The sequence below is a fragment of the Olea europaea genome, chromosome 1, assembly GCF_002742605.1.
Source record: "Olea europaea var. sylvestris chromosome 1, O_europaea_v1, whole genome shotgun sequence".
NCBI lineage: Eukaryota > Viridiplantae > Streptophyta > Magnoliopsida > Lamiales > Oleaceae > Olea > Olea europaea.
The window spans coordinates 17654982-17674946 of NC_036237.1; the positions used below are offsets into that span (position 1 = coordinate 17654982).

The 19965-nt window shown below is 34.2% G+C and overlaps 1 protein-coding gene across 1 annotated transcript; it reads right to left on the reverse strand.

Moving 5' to 3' along the window:
* Positions 1-3159: 3159 nt before the first annotated feature.
* LOC111395982 (ADP-ribosylation factor 1-like 2) lies at positions 3160-14854 on the reverse strand. Its single transcript, XM_023022227.1, has 6 exons — positions 14598-14854; positions 10293-10383; positions 5226-5341; positions 4033-4092; positions 3884-3949; positions 3160-3653 (listed from the first exon to the last, which is right to left on the reverse strand). The coding sequence occupies exons 1-6, from the start codon at positions 14652-14654 to the stop codon at positions 3462-3464; spliced, it is 582 nt and encodes a 193-aa protein (XP_022877995.1). The 5' UTR covers positions 14655-14854; the 3' UTR covers positions 3160-3461.
* Between the last annotated feature and the right edge of the window lie 5111 nt (positions 14855-19965).

Sequence of the window (19965 nt, forward strand, 5' to 3'; positions counted from 1 at the left end):
TATATATATATATATATATATATATATATATATATATATCCCAAAAGATTTATGATATATTTTACTCTATCATGATTACTATCCCAAAAGATTTATGATATATTTTACTCTATCAATCATGTGTATACACACGGTAGCAGCAGAGGAAAAATTGTGGAACGTGAAAATTATTTAAACCCTTTTTATCAATCAAGGTAGGATTTCGGGGTGCAAGGTTGATTAGTCCCGTTTAAATTTATTTCTTCATGTTGATGAATATTATGCTCATGAAAGTTATGATATGATATAGTCATCCGATACAAAAAATATGATATGTATTGAGTTCTACCAGTTTCTAAGATATAATATGACAGTATGATATTTCTGACGCATGATCTAAATATTTTTATTCGGGATTGCGCCATTATTCGTGTCCTACTGAGTATTTCCATATACTCACCATTTTTTCTACTCTTATAGGTTTGAATGTGTTGTTGATTGGCAGGCGATAAGGTGCAGTTGTTGTTGCCAGGATATTTGGAATTAATTATTAAATTCAGTGTAACGTGGCAAAACTTCTTTATTCCAACATTTTATTTTCTTTTTAATAAATGTCATATACGTGATTTTTATGTTAATTTGGATATATTTTATTTTAGTTATGAGATTCTCCTATAAATTAGTACATGTTCGTTAATTTCATGTACTTCGCTATTAAGATAAATGGTTTTGGTAACAGTTCAAATCTTAAAAATTTGAGTCGTTACAGTTTGGACATTCATTATGCATCCCATATAAAAAAAATCTAGCAAAAACTCTCCAAAAATCATTCCGAAAATCTTTTTCTTGTAGAGGGAAGAATTTCATTCATGTACGTTGTTGTTTGTAGTTTGAAGTACTTCTACCACAAGTTATATCTGTTGTATCTTGAGAAACAAGTGTCGTAACCCATTAGCACTGTTGCGGGATAATTTTGTTTTAAGGAAATCACTTGTCTTGAATTTCTTTTCCTTACTTTCTTTTTTATTCTTGTTCTTTCTTTTCGTTTATAATCCTCATAGAGTTTAATTACACTCTTGCGAATTAAACTTAAATATATATTTTTTTTTATTGACAAACAGCCATTTCACTACTAATATCACCAACATTTTCCCTCTTGCAGAATCTATTAGTTGCACTTACATAGACCGTCTCTCAAGTAATACATTCCACCAGCAACCATAAAAAAATCTAATGGATCTATGAAAGGTGTTAATCACTTGTTTTGGATTTCTTTTCCTTTCTTTCTTTTTTATTCTTGTTCTTTCTTTTCATTTCTAATCTTCATAGAGTGTAATTACGTTCTTGCGAATTAAACTTAACTATTTTTTTTTATTGACAAACAACCATTTCGCTACAAATATCACCAACATTTCCCCCCTTGTAGAATCTATTGGTTACATCTACATAGACTCTCTCAAGTGATACATTCCAACAGCAACCATACAAAAATCTAATGGAGCTATGAAAGGCCCGAGAATCCCCTTGAATTCAGTGGAAAATGGGATTGAGCCTGGTGTAGGGAATGGGGATGAAATAATGGCTAAGGTAAAGGAAAATGAGTTTGATGAAGGTATGACCATAGACATGGAAACTATTGAAGAAACAGCCAGATCATCAGAAGCATATTCAACATCGACCTTTGACCCATAGCTTTGTTTAAGACTTTTTTACAATGTCGCTTTATCGATTTCCATAGAACTTATTATATGGTCTTTTAGCAAGGGCATGAAAGCTGGAGGCTGCCCCTTTGTATTATGATCATTTGAAAACGTTCTTTCAGGCATAACAGATGCATAACATATAATCATGTGAGGATACTTGATGCATATTTTAACATCTTATGCCTGGAAATTAAGAATGGTTTGATATGTTTATGCACATGTAACAATTATACTCTTCCTCCGTGAATTTAATGTTGTGTATCTTTTGAGGGATTATTTCTGCATAACCATTAGACTTGGCTTTGATTTATGGTGAATTTGTTGTTGTGACCTAAAAAGTCTGGCAATAGTTATTGCATGCTACCGGGCTTTGTCTAGGGTGAAAAACAAAACAAGAAAAGAAAATAAATTGATCTCTTCTCTAGTTTATGAGTTATAGTCGACTTAAAAATTTACTGGCATTAGGAATGTGGTTCTTGTGTCCTCAACTCCTGCCCGAAGACCGGCTACTTGATATAAGCTAAATTTGTAGGCTATCAGTATCAGTTCTACCCTACATTGGTGCACTTTCACACGCAAGGTTTAAGAGTTCGAAGCTCGTGTTAGCATTAAGGAGTACATGATTATTTGTAGCAATGTACAATGTTGAAAAATTTAAGCATCTGTACTTATATAAAATTCAAATAGCAATACTAAATCGATAGCCTTCATTTTTTACAATTTAAATAGTTCGCCTTCTTAAATGGTGCAATATTCATAAAAAAATTCTGCACCATTTGACAGGCAATTACTCCATTCAATGCATTGATAACAGGTCAAGAAATTGATTTTTCAATTTTGTCCTCAAAGACACAATTCCATTTTACTACTTTGCTCTTTTTGGAACCCGTCTATATTGGCATGCAAATACAAGAAATTGGAGGGTAGTTTTGGAATGGTAAAAATTTTGGATTCAAAATTAAGTGTAGTAGTACCGCATGATTTGGAATTGATATGGCGTGTGTTTGACAACTTGGCCACATTTATTGCACAAAAAATTGGTTTTTGACAAAATAAAGGCTGTCAAACACGCCACCTGAACATCAATATGGATAATTTCAAAACGCTTGTCATATCCATGCACGTGGATGGGTTATTTGCTTTGGTCAACCTTCGCTAGTGTCCCAATTTAGCCCCTATTTGTTTCCCATTTTTTTACCTCATTTTAATATCTTTTGGGACCGTTGCAAGTGCAGCACCAATTTTTTTTATTTTTTTTTTAATCTCATAATGGGACCCATGTGCTGGAAAAAAAATGGTTCCAAAAATGCATTCTTGTATTCAAATAATGGGAAACAAACAGGGTCTTAGCATCGAAACATCATAGAAGACTAATGCACAGTTCATGGGAGATTTCAATGGAGAAAAAATTCATTTCATTTATCGAAGATAAATGTCCACCACATAAGCACACATTGTCGGGGAAAGACAGACGGGAGAATGCCATTTGACAACTCGAGAACTTAATATTTTCAAATTACCAAGTGATTCATAAACATAAATTCCGTGAGTAAAAGTATCCCTGCAGTTGGGCTATCGTTTCATGATCCAACCAAGTTATCAAAGTGCCAGTCAAGAACTTGAGAAAGTACAAATTCACTTTATGAGCTCGGGAAACAACCCAAAGACGGGAATATCATTCAGAGTTGAGGGCTTTCTAATTTACAGACACCTCAGTTCTTTTCTGTCACAAATCTACACGCCTGCTGATTTCTCGAGAGTTTGGTGAGTGAAACCCCATTAGAATGTTGAGGTGCCCACTGAAGAGAATCCAGCAGCCTTATGCTCTTTCAAAGTGCTTGCTAACCAGTCCAAGCCCTCATACAAGCCATCTCCTTTGAGAGCGCAAGCCCCTTGTATGTGCCATTTTCTGTTTTTAAGATCGTAGAGACCCAGGCCTTCACAAACTTCCATTGGGGTCATTGCTCCTTTCTGCATGTAACCGAAAAATCTATTATTCAACAAAGGACTATAACCACAATCCAAAGAATGACATAAATCTTAATCCACAATGATATTCAAACAGTAGTGCTAGTAGTGGATGGTGGACACAATATATCACTGTAACCAGGAAAATGAAGAGCACAGCCTCAATATGCCTGGTTCAAATATACTTTGACATTATTGATAGGTAAACTAATAGTAGGTATCAAGCCACTTACCATGTCTTGCTTATTTGCGAACACCAATATAACAGCATTGAGCATAAAAGGATCTTTGATGATGGCCTGAGCAAAGAATAAAATGAAAACTATGCCACAACTTGAGAACTTGAGTTTAAAATATCAAACATTCAAAAAAAAAAAACCACCTGAAACTCAGCCTTTGCCTTTCCAATTCTCTCGCGATCCAAAGAGTCCACAACATAGATCTGCATAAGAAAGAGCCTAGTAGAAAATTAAGGATATCAATGAGTTAAAAAGCCTCATTGGGAACCAGGTCTGTTTCACTTTGATCGGACAAACTGTAGATAGTATACTGAATCAAACAACCACAAACAAATCGCAAATTGGACGTCTTCATTACCATCCCAACAAACTGTTCACTATCCTAAAATAAGATGGTCATTCGCATGTTTTGCCATGTGTCCTCTTCATAATTTAGACGAGTTTGTGTTTCCCCTTCAGAGAAATATGTTCATTTCACATCCCCTTCTCTCCTTCCAAGATGGTAAAAAACTATGCTTCAGGTTCGAAGATGGAAACAGTTGTAGTGATTTACTTGAGGGGTGGCAGCAGAGAGTATCTCGATGGGGTTTCGTCTTGTGGTTATGGTGGTTTTTCATGTGTCGGTGGCCGCCATTAAGTTAGCCTTGGATGACAAACGGTGTCATCGTTCTGTTCTACTAGGAACATTGTGGAGGTTATGACTATTATGGAGTTTATTTTTCTTTCTTTCTTCCAAGGTTGAGTTAGGTGGATTGGCAGCAGAAGCTATTTTAACAGACCCAAGCGGAGGTCATATTAAGGAGATAGTCATGTAAGCAGCAGAAGTGATCTCCGATGGAGAGGTGGCAATGTCAGTGGTCATGCTTAGAGATAAGTGGGAAAGCAGAGATGTGCAAAGTAAGTTGGCAACTTGCCATGGGCCAGGGGTGGAGAGAGAGAAATCAGGAGCAACAGAAAAAAGCAAAATTACTGAAGCCAAAACTCCCATACAATAAAGCCAGGATAGGCAATTTTAGGCGGGTGAATTATGAAGCATACAAATAGTATCTTACCAGCCCATCAGTATTATTAAAGTAATGCCTCCATAAGGGCCTTAATTTTTCTTTTCTCCTACATCCCACTCGAATAAAATAAAGCCAGGGCATACCGAATTTCATGTGGAAGAATTATAAAGCATATATAATAATATCTTACCAGCCCATCAGTATTATTAAAGTAATGCCTCCATAAGGGCCTTAATTTTTCTTTTCTCCTACATCCCACTCGAATAAAATAAAGCCAGGGCATACCGAATTTCATGTGGAAGAATTATAAAGCATATATAATAATATCTTACCAGCCCATCAGTATTATTAAAGTAATGTCTCCATAAGGGCCTTAATTTTTCTTGTCCTCCCACGTCCCACACTGTGAATATCACATTTTTATATTGAACCTTCTCCACATTGAACCCTGCACAGAAGCAATAAATATGATCATTTTCTAGCGGTCTTAAAAGATTTAATACACTGATGCATACACATTGATCTATGAAACTACGCTATCATTAAGGGACACCAATATGTAAAAACCCATCTGTGCACAAGTTAATATCTAAGAAGCAGCTAAAAACAAGATTTACTTGATGCAGTGAGAGCATGCCCCACTAACTATATAAACAATTCTTGAACTCCTAACAAAAATCTCAAGGCCTTCAGTGATTCTCAAGATTAAATTCCCATGAAAGGTCAAACGTGACTAAAAATTTCTGAAGGAAATCAGCAGTAACTGAGATATCCTTAATCAATGCCTTCCAAGATTTACAACATTATCCAATTTCCCCAGTGAGGGCATTCGAAGAAACTCAAAGATAGAATCATGCCAAGCTCAAATCAGGTCTGTGATGCTCGGATTCTTGTTTCCAACCAATATTTACAACATTAAGATCTTGTGCTCTGATTCTGGTGGAGAATATATCTTGTGATTTTCAATTTTTCCTACAACAGAAGGACATTCTTTCACAGCGTTATTGTCCTCATACCCCCAACAAAAATGAAATTGCTGAATGTGTATGCTTTATACCTCTTTGAATGTGTATGCTTTGTTCACTTACCTCCTGTTGAACGTCATAAACTTGTTCAATCTGTTTAGTGTGCATTCCTTGGCTATAGTAATTCTTAGAATTCTCACTGTTTCTTAGATTCATGGACCCAAATCAAATCGGTGAGATCTTTCATTCACATTTTTTTTTCCCACCAAGAACGTTCTGTTATGCAAATACTAATAAGCTCCATATTTCTCGAAATGTTAATTTCTTTGAAAATGAATATTTCTTTCCTTCTAGTCATAATCCAGTTTCTTCTTCTATTTCCCTTCTTTCTAAAGTTAACCGTTTTAAGCCAAGTATTGTATATCAGTGACGTCGCCCACTACCTCTTCCCATCTCTAATTCAACAACTGATCTTATAATGCACGAACTTGGTCGATCTACTCAAGTTCCACAGCCTGATAGATAGGTACGAGTTCTCACATAGTGCTCTTTAGCCCACTCTTGACAACACTTTTGTGCCCAAGTCTTATTCTCAGGCTTCTACCCAAGATTGTAGGCGACAGGCTTTGTCCGAAAAACTTCAGGCTCTTCTCGATAATCACATTTGGGATATTATTACTTGTCCTCTTGGGGTCAAGCCACTTAGGTGCAAATGGATATACACCATCAAGTTGCGTGCTCATGGATCTATTAAAAGGTATAAAGCTCGTCTGGTGGCACTCGAGAATCGCCAAGAGTATGGCTTTGATTACAAGGAAACATTTGCTCCTTTAGCAAAGATGACTACTGTCTTTACAGTTATAGCAATTGCTAGTTCGAAAGGATAGTCGTTTCACCATATGGATGTAAAGAATTCATTCTTACATGAAGATATAAAGGAAGAAATATTCATGACTCCTCCACTTGACATGTTTTCTTCTCATTCTACTGAGGTTTGTCGCTTAAAGTGATCCTTATATGGTTTGAAATAGGCACCGTGAACTTGGTTTGAGAAATTCTGATCTACTCTTTTGGATTTTACTTTTACTTAGAGTTAGTATGACTCTTCTCTCTTCTTTAGCACTTCCACAAGGATAGTTATACTTCTTGTATATGTAGAAGATATTGTGATTACAGGTTTTGATCCTTAGTTGATGAAGCAACTCCAATAGAGACTCGTGTTCTTTTCGTAAGAAAAATCTTGGTCCCCTACACTTTCTTATCTTGAGGTGTGCACTCTTCATCTAGCACACTCTTACTTCAAAATAAGTATACACAAAGAGCTACTCTCATTAGCTGGTCTTCAGGATAGTAATTCAGTTCTTACACCTATGGAGGTCAATTTAAAGTTGCGCCAACAGGGTGAAAATTCCTTGTAAGATCGTTCGATGTATTAACAGTTGGTGGGCAGTTTGAATTTATTTGACCATTACCAGACCTAATATTTCTTTTGTAGTCTAACAGATTAGTCAGTTTATGCAAACTTATTGCTAGAACCATATAGCTGCAATCCGTCGTCTTCTTCGATATCTGAAAGGTACCTCTGGCCGAGGTTTTTTCTTTCCGTCTGGGACTTCATTGCAGTTGATGGGATATTGCAATGTAGATTGGGCTGGTTACATTGATACTCGTCGTTCTATTACAAGATGGTGTGTGTTTCTTGGTGATGCTCTCATTTCCTGGAAGAGTAAGAAGCAGGATTGCATATCGAATTCTTCTACTGAGTCTAAATATCGTGCCATGTCGTCTGAATATTCTGAAATTATTTGGCTTCGAGAATTATTGGGAGTACTTGGTGTTCCACAACTTCCCTAACTCCTCTTCATATTGATAATTCAAGTTCTATTCTAATTTCTACTAATCCAATATTTCATGGGCGTACCAAGCATATTAAAAAGAATTGTCATTCCATTCATGACCATTGCCCGCCATGAAATTACTCTTCCTTACGTCTCCCCCGAGCACCAAACAGCTGATGTCTTTACTAAAGCTCTTTCTCGTCAATGCAATCAGTTTATTATTGACAAACTAATGCTTCTTGATTGACTAGCATCAATTTGAGGGGATGTCAGGGAGAAGTATTAATTAAGCAATTATTGTAAATATGGATAAAAAATATTTTCATTAGGAAATAGTTACGTGTATAGTTTCCTTAATTAACTTCCTACTTTGTTTAACACTTAACTATAGGCTGTAATCAAGGATAAGTTTTGTTATTTAATCAGAAGACACTCCTCTATTGGAGGCATTTGAACCAAAATAATATTATTGACAGACACAACTCGGGTACAAATACAAAATATAGGGCAGACACGGCAATTTTCAAATAGACACTCCTTGATCTCATGTTTCACTGACAAGCCCAGCAAGAAAAGAATACTCCCAGAAGAACGAAATAATTGAAAACCTACGAAAAAGGAAATATAAAAACACAATAAAATACCTCAGGGGAAAAATGCTTTAAAACACTTCAAAAATTGGGGAAAATCCTTCATGCCAATGAAGATTGTTCATTTCCTTCAAGTATTTAGGTTTAATGGGTGTATGATTATTGGTGGGGAAGAAACTCGACTTATAGAGGAACAGATTGCATTCTTTCCTCTTCTACTTCTATTATTGAACTGAAGAAGTGTAGAGATATTTACATACTTAAAAGGCTCAAAAGGAAAAGGCTTTTCGTGTCAAATGGAATTGTTGAAATTTGGAAAGTGTGAAATCTAACAAACAGTGTACGGCGAGCTTAAATCTAGATTGTAGTGTGAAGACTCTGCCATCATTTTTAGTGTATTTGAAGTGCAAAAAAGCATTTTTGCAATAAACATCGAGGAAACCAGTTAGGAACAAGCCCGGTGTCAACACTTCGGCTCAAAAATGAACAGTGAATTTCCATCCTTTCTTTTAAAGGGAAGGTAGGATTTATGATGTTTTTAATTTTTCAAACTTTTAGTATAAATACTCAGTTGGTTTTCTAACTTTTAACAATTTGCCATTTTAGAAAATAAAGCCCGTATTGAGGCTCCATTTTAATTTTAATGTATTTCTCTTTTCAACCACGCATTCTATAACAAAATAATATTGCACGTAAACCTAAAAAAAATTTCTTCCTACTTAACCCCATTCTCCCAAAAAAAAATAATAATAAATAAATAATAAAATAAAATTCCAAAATACATTTTCCCTAAAACCTTTTTAAAATAGAGCCCAAACATGGACAAAAGATCCAACACTTAGATAAGTACCCGAGTCCAAGTATCTTAGCATCAAGTACAACTGCATAATTGATGTATGCCTAGAATTCTATTACTGAATTTAAAATCATTTTCAGGTTAAATATATCTCCAAGCAAGAATATATCATGAACATACAGCGTAGTTAAGCACTGTCGTGGCTATACGACTAAATATATGGTCAAACCTCCTCCCACATATTAACTCATTCCTACATCAGTAAAAGCCACAAATGCATGGGCAAAAATTACAATACCATCTTGAGATTTGGACCTCTGACACACATCATATGCTTTGAGATTATGCATACGACTTTTATAGCATTCAAACAATGTAACAGTGTAACTATTATACAAGTCCAATACCAAGCGTATAACTAATTTAGAAGCATTCTGAAGGTTGTGCTAACCACATGTTGATTCAAAAGGTTTGCAATATAACAGTGGAACCCTTTAAAGTCTACAGACTTCTATGGTATTCAAACAGTATAACAGTGGATATATTGCACAAGTCCAGTACCAAGATTATGACTAATTTCAGGGTTGTGCTAACTAAACATTGATTCAAAATGTTTGCAATAGACCAGTAGAACCCTTTAAAGTCTAAAGACAATCAAACCTAACAGTTGCGACATGATGTCAAAATTATTATTAGCATTAAAAGCCAAAAACAAAAATGTATTTTCCTAATAAAATTAAAATAGGTACCCTGAGATTATGAACAAGTTAATTGAGTCCAAGAAATAAAGAAGGCATATAGATGTCCTAAATCAATCGAACAAGTTGCTTTACTTATTAGAAATTATTTATAACTAATCCACCCGTAAAGCATTATGCAACACTATAAACATTTGGCTGCATAACATTACACTCTATCTTACGGTCACTTTAACTATTAAACCACTTAACTATCATATCTTAATTGCAGTATCCAATTCCAAGTTTAAAATGTATTCAAACATTTCAAGATAGAGGACAAAGAAATAAGGAGACAATACAAAAGTAAGTAATAGCATGACAGTGTGATAACGGCATCTATTAATCATTATTAATTGCAAGTAGGCATAGAAATACTACGACAATCCAAAAATCAAAAAACTCCTCTGTCGTTAACTATAGTTATTTCTTCAGCTTTCAATAAAATACGATCTTTAAGGAGAATGGCCAACCGATTGTAGGAACTGTAGATAAAACCTCTCCAATGTGAAGCTTATACAATATAGTTGTTTTTCCAGCAGCATCCAGCCCAAGCATCACAACCTACACCAATTCAAACAAGAATAACAACCATGACACCAACGCTAAAAGATAATAATTTATAGATTCATGGCATTTACAAACAATATCTTCTTAAATAAAATGAAATTTTTAGAGAAATTCTTTTATTAATGATAAATGTGGTGATGATGAAAAAGCATATGTTTGTGTGTGTATGTTCCATGCAGATTCATATAGAAAGTTTATTCCATTCCTAGCAGTCTATATTTCTGCGTCAAATATTCACTGATGGTAAACTAGTATTCCTTTTCCGTAATGATTGATGACATATATTAGTATCTTGTTGTCCTATCTAGGTTCATTTAGGAATTCCATTAGCAGCATATATTAGGTTGTCCTGCATCATTATAGACAGCAAGCTAATCATTCTTGTGGGGATGCATAAATGGGTATATGTTGCATTATTTTGATAATTATATTGACTCAGACTTGTGCTTTTAGACACAACTTTCTTATCGCTGGAGTCACCTTCTTCGAACCTATAACTTGTTGGAAGATTCTTAGTGAAAGTGCTGTATGCTGTGGGGAAGCTGCCATCTTCCTGCTAGAGGCTTCTAAGTTGAGGGCCCTGCATTCTTGGGAGCTAGTGTAACTGCAGCAGCTAGCTTTAGCTTAGCTAGTCACATTAGCTAACATAGTGGTTGATTTAGAAGGGCAATGTACTTGTCCTTGGCTTTAGATTGATAGTTAGCTTAGCATTCTCAGAGGTTGACTAAGAAGGGTGATTTACTTTTCCTTGGACTTGGCTTTCAAGAGCAAGCTTCTTTTGTTTAGTGGTTTTGTGAGCAGCAGTTCTGTGCTAGGGAGGAAGAGTTGACTTCTTCAAAATCGGAGCAACAGCAAGAAATTTGTAACCTAATGAAAAAGCTAGTGCAAGAGAAGTCTTAGCACTAGTGGTTCTCTTGTTGTACATTTTCATCTCACAGTGGGTATCATTGGCTTCAAATAAATCATCTTCTGGTGCTCTAGTTCAGCCCTTCTATAAGGAGTCATGAATCTTCTTTCACAGTTCTGATCCACAAAAAAAAAAAAACCTAAAATTGGATACAAGAAATTACTTGGTTCACCCAATTTAGGCTACGTCCGAGAGCAAGTATAGGAGGATTTCACTATAGCAAAAGAATTACAATAACATTCTTTCTAAATAAAAGGAGAAAACAACTAATCTATTTTGTAATAGAAGAAATTATATAAGAAACACTGTGGAGAAAACTCTCCATAATTTTACATCTCTATCTATACTCACTATTTTTTCTCTTTACTCTATGTAGCAAATAATTCACTACTTTTCTTCATCTTAAAGCAAGTATAGGAGGATTTCACTATAGCAAAAGAATTACAATAACATTCTTTCTAAATAAAAGGAGAAAACAACTAATCTATTTTGTAATAGAAGAAATTATATAAGAAACACTGTGGAGAAAACTCTCCATAATTTTACATCTCTATCTATACTCACTATTTTTTCTCTTTACTCTATGTAGCAAATAATTCACTACTTTTCTTCATCTTAAAAATTCTTTGCATTTCTCTTTGGCTGCATCCCCTATTTAAAACGAAATTTTGCAACATATCTCATAAATTACACACCACACTTTCAACAAAATTTGCAAAAGAATGACTGCATTCCCGTACACTTAACAACTGAAGTGAAAACTTTCTTGTAATATTTTTCCTCAACATTAAATGCTAGTCACGCATACAAGTTTTTTATTTAGCATCAAATGCCATGTCGCAAATTTTCTTCCTTAGCATTAAATGACTTGTTCACATAGTGGTAGGATGTAGTCAACAAAAGTGGCTTTAGCCAACATTTCTCCTACTTAAAGTCACAATTATTGTAACTCTTTTATCCTCTCTACACTTGCCATTTTCATGCTATTTACGTTTCTGCCAAGAAAATAGAGGATTGACACCATATAAACTTGTCAGTACAGATTTGCTTATTAACATATCTACTACTTTGCCCCCTGTATGGATTTTCTTTATATACATACTTCATTCATCAACCTTTTCTCGAACAAAGTGATATTAAACTCGAATATGCTTCGTCTTCGAGTGAAATGCTGGATGGAGTGGAGACTCTGCTAAAGAAGTCTACTTGAACGAGCTGGTCAACTTCTCCCCAGTTCTGTACATGCACCAAGAATGAGTCCCTCTTCAATTCTCTATCAAGAAAACACTTTAACTATCATAAAATAAAACAATCTTTTCTTGTTTGTGTCCAAACTCCTCTATTAACATTTGCAACCAAATTGCCTCTTTGCTAGCTTCTGTAGCTCCACTATTCTGCCTCCATCGTAGAAGTAGCCACGAGAGATTGTAGTTTTGAAACTTAGCTTATGGATCCTCCAATAAGAGTAAACACATAACTTGTGGCGGACTTACTTTCGTTAAGATCACCAGCATAATCTGAATCAACATAGCCTCTAACAGTAAAATTTGACCATCCATAACATGCGTAGCATTTGAAATACCCTTGGCATATCTCAAGATTCTCTTTACACTGCGATAGTTTTTATCAAGATTCGTCATGTATCAACAAACCACTCCTATTGCTTGTGCAATATTTCATCTTGTACTGATCATAGCAAATATTAAACTACTCACAGCTGATACGTATGGTACTCGAGACATTTACATCATTTCTTCTTCATTACTAGGACTCATTCTCGAGGATAACTTGATATTAATAGGAAGAGGGGTAAAAATTAACTTACAATCTTGTATATTGAAGTGACAAAAGATTTTCTTCAAGTAATTGTTCTGACAAAACCAAATCTCCCTATTATTTCTGTCTTGATAAATTTGTATACCCAGAATCTTATTTGTTGGTCCCAAGTTTTTCATTTCAAACTCCCTGTGAACTGTGCCTTAAAAGTCTTTAACATGATCTTTGTTGGGGCCTACTACCAACATGTCATCAATGTATAAAAGCATAATAACTTAAAGCTAAAGCCACTTTTGTTGATTACAAATAACTATTATGCCAACAAGTCATTTAACCATTAAAGAAGAAAACTTGTAACATGGCATTTAATGCTAAAGAAGAAAACTTGGATGCATTAAATGCTAGCCAACTGACATTTAAAGCTAAGGGAAAAATTTATAAGAAAGTTTTCACTTCAACTGTAAAGTGTACAAGAATGCGGCCAATATTTTTCAGTTTTTGTTGAAAGTGTAGTACATAATTAATGGAGTGTGCCAAATATTTATTATAAATAGGAGATGCAGCAGAAGAAGAACGTGAAAAACTGTAGAGAGGAAGAAAATTAGTGAGTTATCTACTATACATAGTAGATAGAGAAAATAGTGGGTGAGTATTTCCTACTTAGTTTCTTCTATTACAAGAGAAATTAATAGTCATTATCTCCTTGCATTAAGATATAATGTTATTGTAATTTTCTTGCACGATTCTACCTGTACTCGATGAATTGAATTGTCTAATGACAGCAAGTTGTAAGCAATTGGTCTAGTTTCAAAAGTAAAAAAGTTTCTTTTTCCATGGAAGGTGGTATTACATCACAATTATTTGATAGAAAAGAGGATTTCCCTTCTGCTTTCTCTTCTCTTAGTAAAGTGGTTCAAGTCAAACTTTAGGCTTGCGACAAACTGGGCTCAGGTACTGCAATCAGCCGCTTCCCCTATAGTCATCAGCTAGTTCTTGACAGATACAAGGACAAGTAGCCTAAATTGGATAAACCATGTAAATTTTTGTATCCATTTTTAGCAGTATTTTTTTCAATTCCATTTAGTTGCTTGCAAACCTTGACCCATATTTTTCCTAACCGTGCTCATCTCAATCTGTATATAATTAGGACTCTTAGTGAATAAAAATTATCTCTAAATTTGATAATGATGCTAATAGAGAATGCAAATATTAGCAGCCTAAAGGCAGCCATAGAATTTCCCAGTAAAATAGCACTAACAAAATGCTTGCAATCAAAGTGGAAACCTATAATTGAGAAGTAAACTACCTACATTAGATACAGACATACAGAAATTTTGCAAACAAATACTTCATATAACAACTAGTTTAATCTGGACAATCAAAACGCAAAGCAGCAATATTTGTCAAGCTAGGCTAGAAGCTGCAAAGCAGAGTTCATAAGCTTAATTAAAAAATGTCATAAATACACAACATAATAAATTAACAGTGTTCGGAAATCGAAAAATAAAAATGAAAATTAGCATACCCGCATCTCAGAATTGCCGAAGAAAGTGTCAAATAACTTGCGAAAGGCCTGACCCATTCCAATTTCTCTATTATTGTCCCTTTTTTCTGTAACTAAATACCAGAAATCTGAAAGAAAATTCAACGATCGAGGAAAGAAAAGTAAAATTTGATGATCAGAGAAAGGTATGGTACGCGTGATCGAATTGAATTTTGGAAGGGAAAGCGGTGTGCGATATTTGTCAATGAACACCAGAAGCGTTTTGTTTTATTATTATTAGACTTTTTCGAAACTTCATCGCCTTTTAATAGTGGAAATAATTCCCAGATTAGTCACTAAAATTTGTGTAAAGTTCTCATGAAGTCACTGAACTTCAAAAATTTCATTGTTAATCACTGAATTTTACAAAAAAATAAACAATATTGGTCATTGAGAGATGGACATGATTACATTTTGTAAATTATAGTGATTAGCATGGAAAATTTTGAAATTTGATAACTCTGAAAATTTTACGTAAAGTTCAATGACTAATTAGGGAACTAACTTTCAGTTGCTAATGGGAAACATTTTAAGTGTAGTGACAAACGGCGAAATTTTGGTGACCCCTTGGAAACCTTAGACGAAGTTCAATTACCAATCAGGTAATTAACCCCATTTTATCAATTTTTAGTTCTTTCAAGTCTTTTTCTTTCTTCTTTGTTTTTTGTATTTCTGCCTCACATTTTTATTCTCTCTAGCATCAAAAAACTTAGAAGAAAAAGAATAATATTTATCTTGGGGTAACCGACAAGGTTCTCTAGTGACCCCTTGGTAAAAGGTTATACTTTTTCTAAGTTTGACGATGTTAAGAGAAAATAAAATTGTAGGGTAGGAGTTAAAAAAAAAAAAAAAAAGTACAAAAAAAATATAAAAATTAATAAAACTTTGGGTTAATTACCTGATTGGTCACAACTTTGTGCAAGAATTTCAGGTGGTCACTAAATTTCAAAAGTTTTCCCTTTAGTCACTGAACTTCAAAAAGCTCCCCATTAGTCACTAAACATTAATATCTTGATTGGTTACTGAGCTTTGTGCAAAGTTCCCAACGGGTCATTGGATTTCAAAAGTTTTGCTATTACTCAATGATTGATGGACTTACATTTTGTAAAATTCAGTGACTAACCGAGAAACTTTTAAAATTCATTGACCTCCTGATAACTTTACACAAAGTTCAGTGAGCCAATCAGGAAATTGGTATTTTATTATAAGTTCAGTATATTTTTTGGGCTAATTGGTGCAAAATATTTTTATTATTTGCCTATTTTACATAAATCATTGTTAGTATTTCATTTTTTATTTTTAGATAATCAAGTTTATTAAATACAAGGAAATCGTCCTTGATGTCCAATTCCCTCCAAGACTTTATAAAATAACAAATTTTCCTTTCTTTTTAAATAAATTAAAATAAATAAAGAAATAATTACACTCAGAATCTCAAAATATTTTCAAAAAAATGTAAATAAATCTCACTTAAAATAATTTTAAAAAAAAATCGTTTCTTCTTAAACCAACCCTACGTACTCTTTGACTAGCCCCCTTCCATCTCCATCACGCCCCTCTCCTCTCCCTTCTACGTCGTCATCACCACCCATCCACCTTTCGACAACTACCAACACCACCAAAGAAGAGGAATTAGAATCAAGAGGGTAATTACAATTGCATGAGAAACAAGGACATTCAAAAATTTCCCAAATTCAAAAAGCGCTCACTTTTTGGCAGTTGTAATAAAAAATCACTCACTTCTGGCAACATCCGATTGAGACACCAAAATTGCAAACCTTTCAATTTCTATGACAGAACCAACTACTGCATTGTTTCAAAAACCTAGTTTGCATCACTCTCTGTCTTAAGTCTCTAAATTTGGGCTTAAAAGATAAATAAGTTTCTTGATTTTGAGCGTCAATGTCAAAGTGAGATTTCTAGGTTAATCGTTCTTTTATGCTCTGATATGGACAAGAAGTAATGATTTGATTTTCAATGTGTTTAAGAACATTATTCTATGTAAACTTCATCAATTTAATTAATTGAAGTATAAAGAGTTAGGTGAATTGATAAATACATTTTGTATATCTATCTAAACTACTAAATTATAGTATTTGATAGTGATTTGGATGAATTATAGCTTAATTATATGTTAATTTCGTTTGTTATGTATAATTCGAGTCAAATTGGATGAATTGGAAGAATGAGGGAAAAGTAGGCAAATAGAGAAAATTCAAAGTTTGAAGACCAAAGTGCAAATATTCAATAATTGATTCGAACCACAAAATAAATATTAAGATTACATAGGATCAATTGGATACAATTAGAGGCAAAAACAGTGAAAAAAAGTTAAAATATTTTCACAAATCAATTTTTAGTTGAAAATATTATGCTCCGTATTTTCAGTCTCATATTCAGATACACTTTTGGCCCAACAAACATTTAAATTGCTAGACCTTCGAGTTTTCTTTTTAATAAATTTTGAATCACCTCAATTGAATATCAAACGAGAAAGATATGACAAAAATACCAAAGGATGTTCAATCCTAAAAATTTATGCAGCGCACGTAGGGATAAAAGCCAATGCACTCACACTTTCTTGTTTAAAAATTTACCGAAAGCCACAGTGTTCAACGGCGCAGGTTCCATAGGATAGCCAACGGATTTTACTACCTTCCTCAATTAAAAATCTTTTCGAAATCAGATTTTCGCACCTATATAAAACTATTGGGACGCTCAGAATAGAGATACCATATTATATCATTATGAGTTTGCTTATTACTAGTTCCACCAACTTCAGTTACTAAAATATGCATGCCATGGCGATTTATGGCTAGATTAGAAAATTTTCAAGTTGGACTAATATGTAAAAAAATTACTCATAAAAAAATATTTTTTACAAGCAAAATATTTTCTACCCATTAAAATGAAATGGGCTGAGGGATTGGACGGGACTGTAACCCGACCCAGTGTCCCTAACATTATGTGTTGTCACCACTTACATGAATTGAGTTGTTATATGGAGGAAGGGAGAGATGATAGAGGTGGTGGTAGTAGTCATTGTTATAAAATTTGGGCTGAGCTGCGAAATTGATGACAAATGATCATAATATCCAAATGAAACTGGACCGGTTAAAACCCGAGTAAATTGACATTTTTTAACTAAAAGTCTGACCGACTGACTAGTTGAATCGAGTAAAATTATTCATAACCCCTTATTCAACTTATCATCTGAGGAAGGGAGAGATGATAGAGGTGGTGGTGGTAGTCATTGTTATAAAATTTGGGCTGAGCTGCGAAATTGATGACAAATGATCATAATATCCAAATGAAACTGGACCGGTTAAAACCCGAGTAAATTGACATTTTTTAACTAAAAGTCTGACCGACTGACTAGTTGAATCGAGTAAAATTATTCATAACCCCTTATTCAACTTATCATCAACATCGTGTGAGTGTCACGTGGTGATTTGATGTTCAAATAAACGGTTCTAGTTTCAATTAGTTCGAGAAAATGTGAAGTCTTATGATTTTAAAGTTCACATAGATGATTTTTGGTAGTGTGGGTACTCAAATTTAACAATTTAAATACCTTGACGATCTAGTACCTTTTTTTAAGGTAGAAGACCTAAACATTCACCATGTAAAAAGTTTACGAATCCACCCCTAATTATCTCTATTTATTTAATACTATATAATTGTCATTTGCAATTTTTTTTAATCAAAATAAAAGTTTTTTTTTAAATGAAATGTTAATAATTGCAAAAACAAGTCTGATCCCTCATTAGCCCCTATTTGTCTACGATTAAAGTAAGGAAAAAGTTTTGAAATAGTGAATTTTTGAAAAATGTATGATTAAAAAAAATAGAATTTATGTACAAAATATTTTTCTGGTGAATATGTGATTGAAATGAGTTCATGTAAAAAGGAGTTTTTAAAATAATGGTAGACAAACGGTGGGTAAGAGCCCTGCAATTTCTCTCTTTGATTTTTTGCACAAAATTCATGAATTTTCTCGTATTTCAATATCGCACAAATAGACCCAATCCCCTAATTTCTTCTCAAGAATCTTTTGATTGAACGACTAAATAAAAATTTATAACCAACATTCTTCTCAATTCCCACCCTAATCAATGATTAACATCCCAAAATAGCAATTGTTACTCCTCATATACGAATTTCCCAGTGGAAACCACGTGGAGGCACTATGTGTTGGTAGTCAACCAAGTCAAAATAAATAAAAGACGAGAGTTTCTCTACAATCGAGGTGCTATCTCTATCAAGTGTTCTTTTGCTGAGGCCCTTCTTATTAAAGCCAAACTTCTTCACATCTAAAGCTCTTCCTTATAAAGTCGAAGTGCTCGCTACCTTAAAAGTAGGTTTGATGAGCATCTTTAGGAATGATTGATGTAATATTTATATTAATAATTATCAAGCAAGTTAGCCTACAAGTGTAGGGCGGCTAACCTCTTGTCAATGTAATTAAGATATGACAGATTGATGTAAGGCTTCGGTTAATTAGATGAGACTACGTGGATATATTCCAAATGTGACCACGTCGGCTTGAACTCTATAGATAGCAACTCTTTTAACATTGTAAAAGATTGGGAAACATATATACAAACTTCATATACTTAACTTCCTCTCTTGCTCATTTGATATTAATTTGTTTGAGTTTAGATCACTTATATTTTTTGTGAAATTATCTGTGATTGTTTATTTGTTTGCACTCATATTTGATCATATCACTGGTGCTTGAATATTTTAGTCTCAAGCCAACATCTTCCACGTCCATAAACGTTGCCCTCAATCTTCCAACCGAAACTCAGGTCCAAACCTGTCAGAATTTGCTTGCATGGACATGAGTGGGCCTGACAATCTATTGTCCGATTGGCCATTGCAAAAAAAGGGGTCAACAAATTGACGCCGTCTGTGGAAACCCTTACAGTTAACCATGAAAATCTCGTGGAGAAAAGTTAGCAATCTTTACGAGAGAGGATTTCTTACCTTTGAAGAAAATGAGGCATTCTTGAAGAAAGAATCACCAAGAAGAACTCCCACCTTAACATTTACATCCCTTGAAAAAGGAAGTATCAGTTAGGTTTGAAACAACGCAAAACTCTATCATAATTATTAGGAATGATAAATCAACACCTCAAAGAACCAAGGAACACCCTAAAGAAGGGAAACCCTCGTACATTATCCCAGTATCTCGGCATAGATTTCACCAACCGCACAGGCAAGGCAGACCAAGAGAAGGATCTAAAGTAACTGCTAGACTCAATAGGGAACCGACCACCATGGTCGAAAATATAAGAAACATAACTCAACAGAACCTCGCCATGCAGGAGTTGTTGAAGAACATACA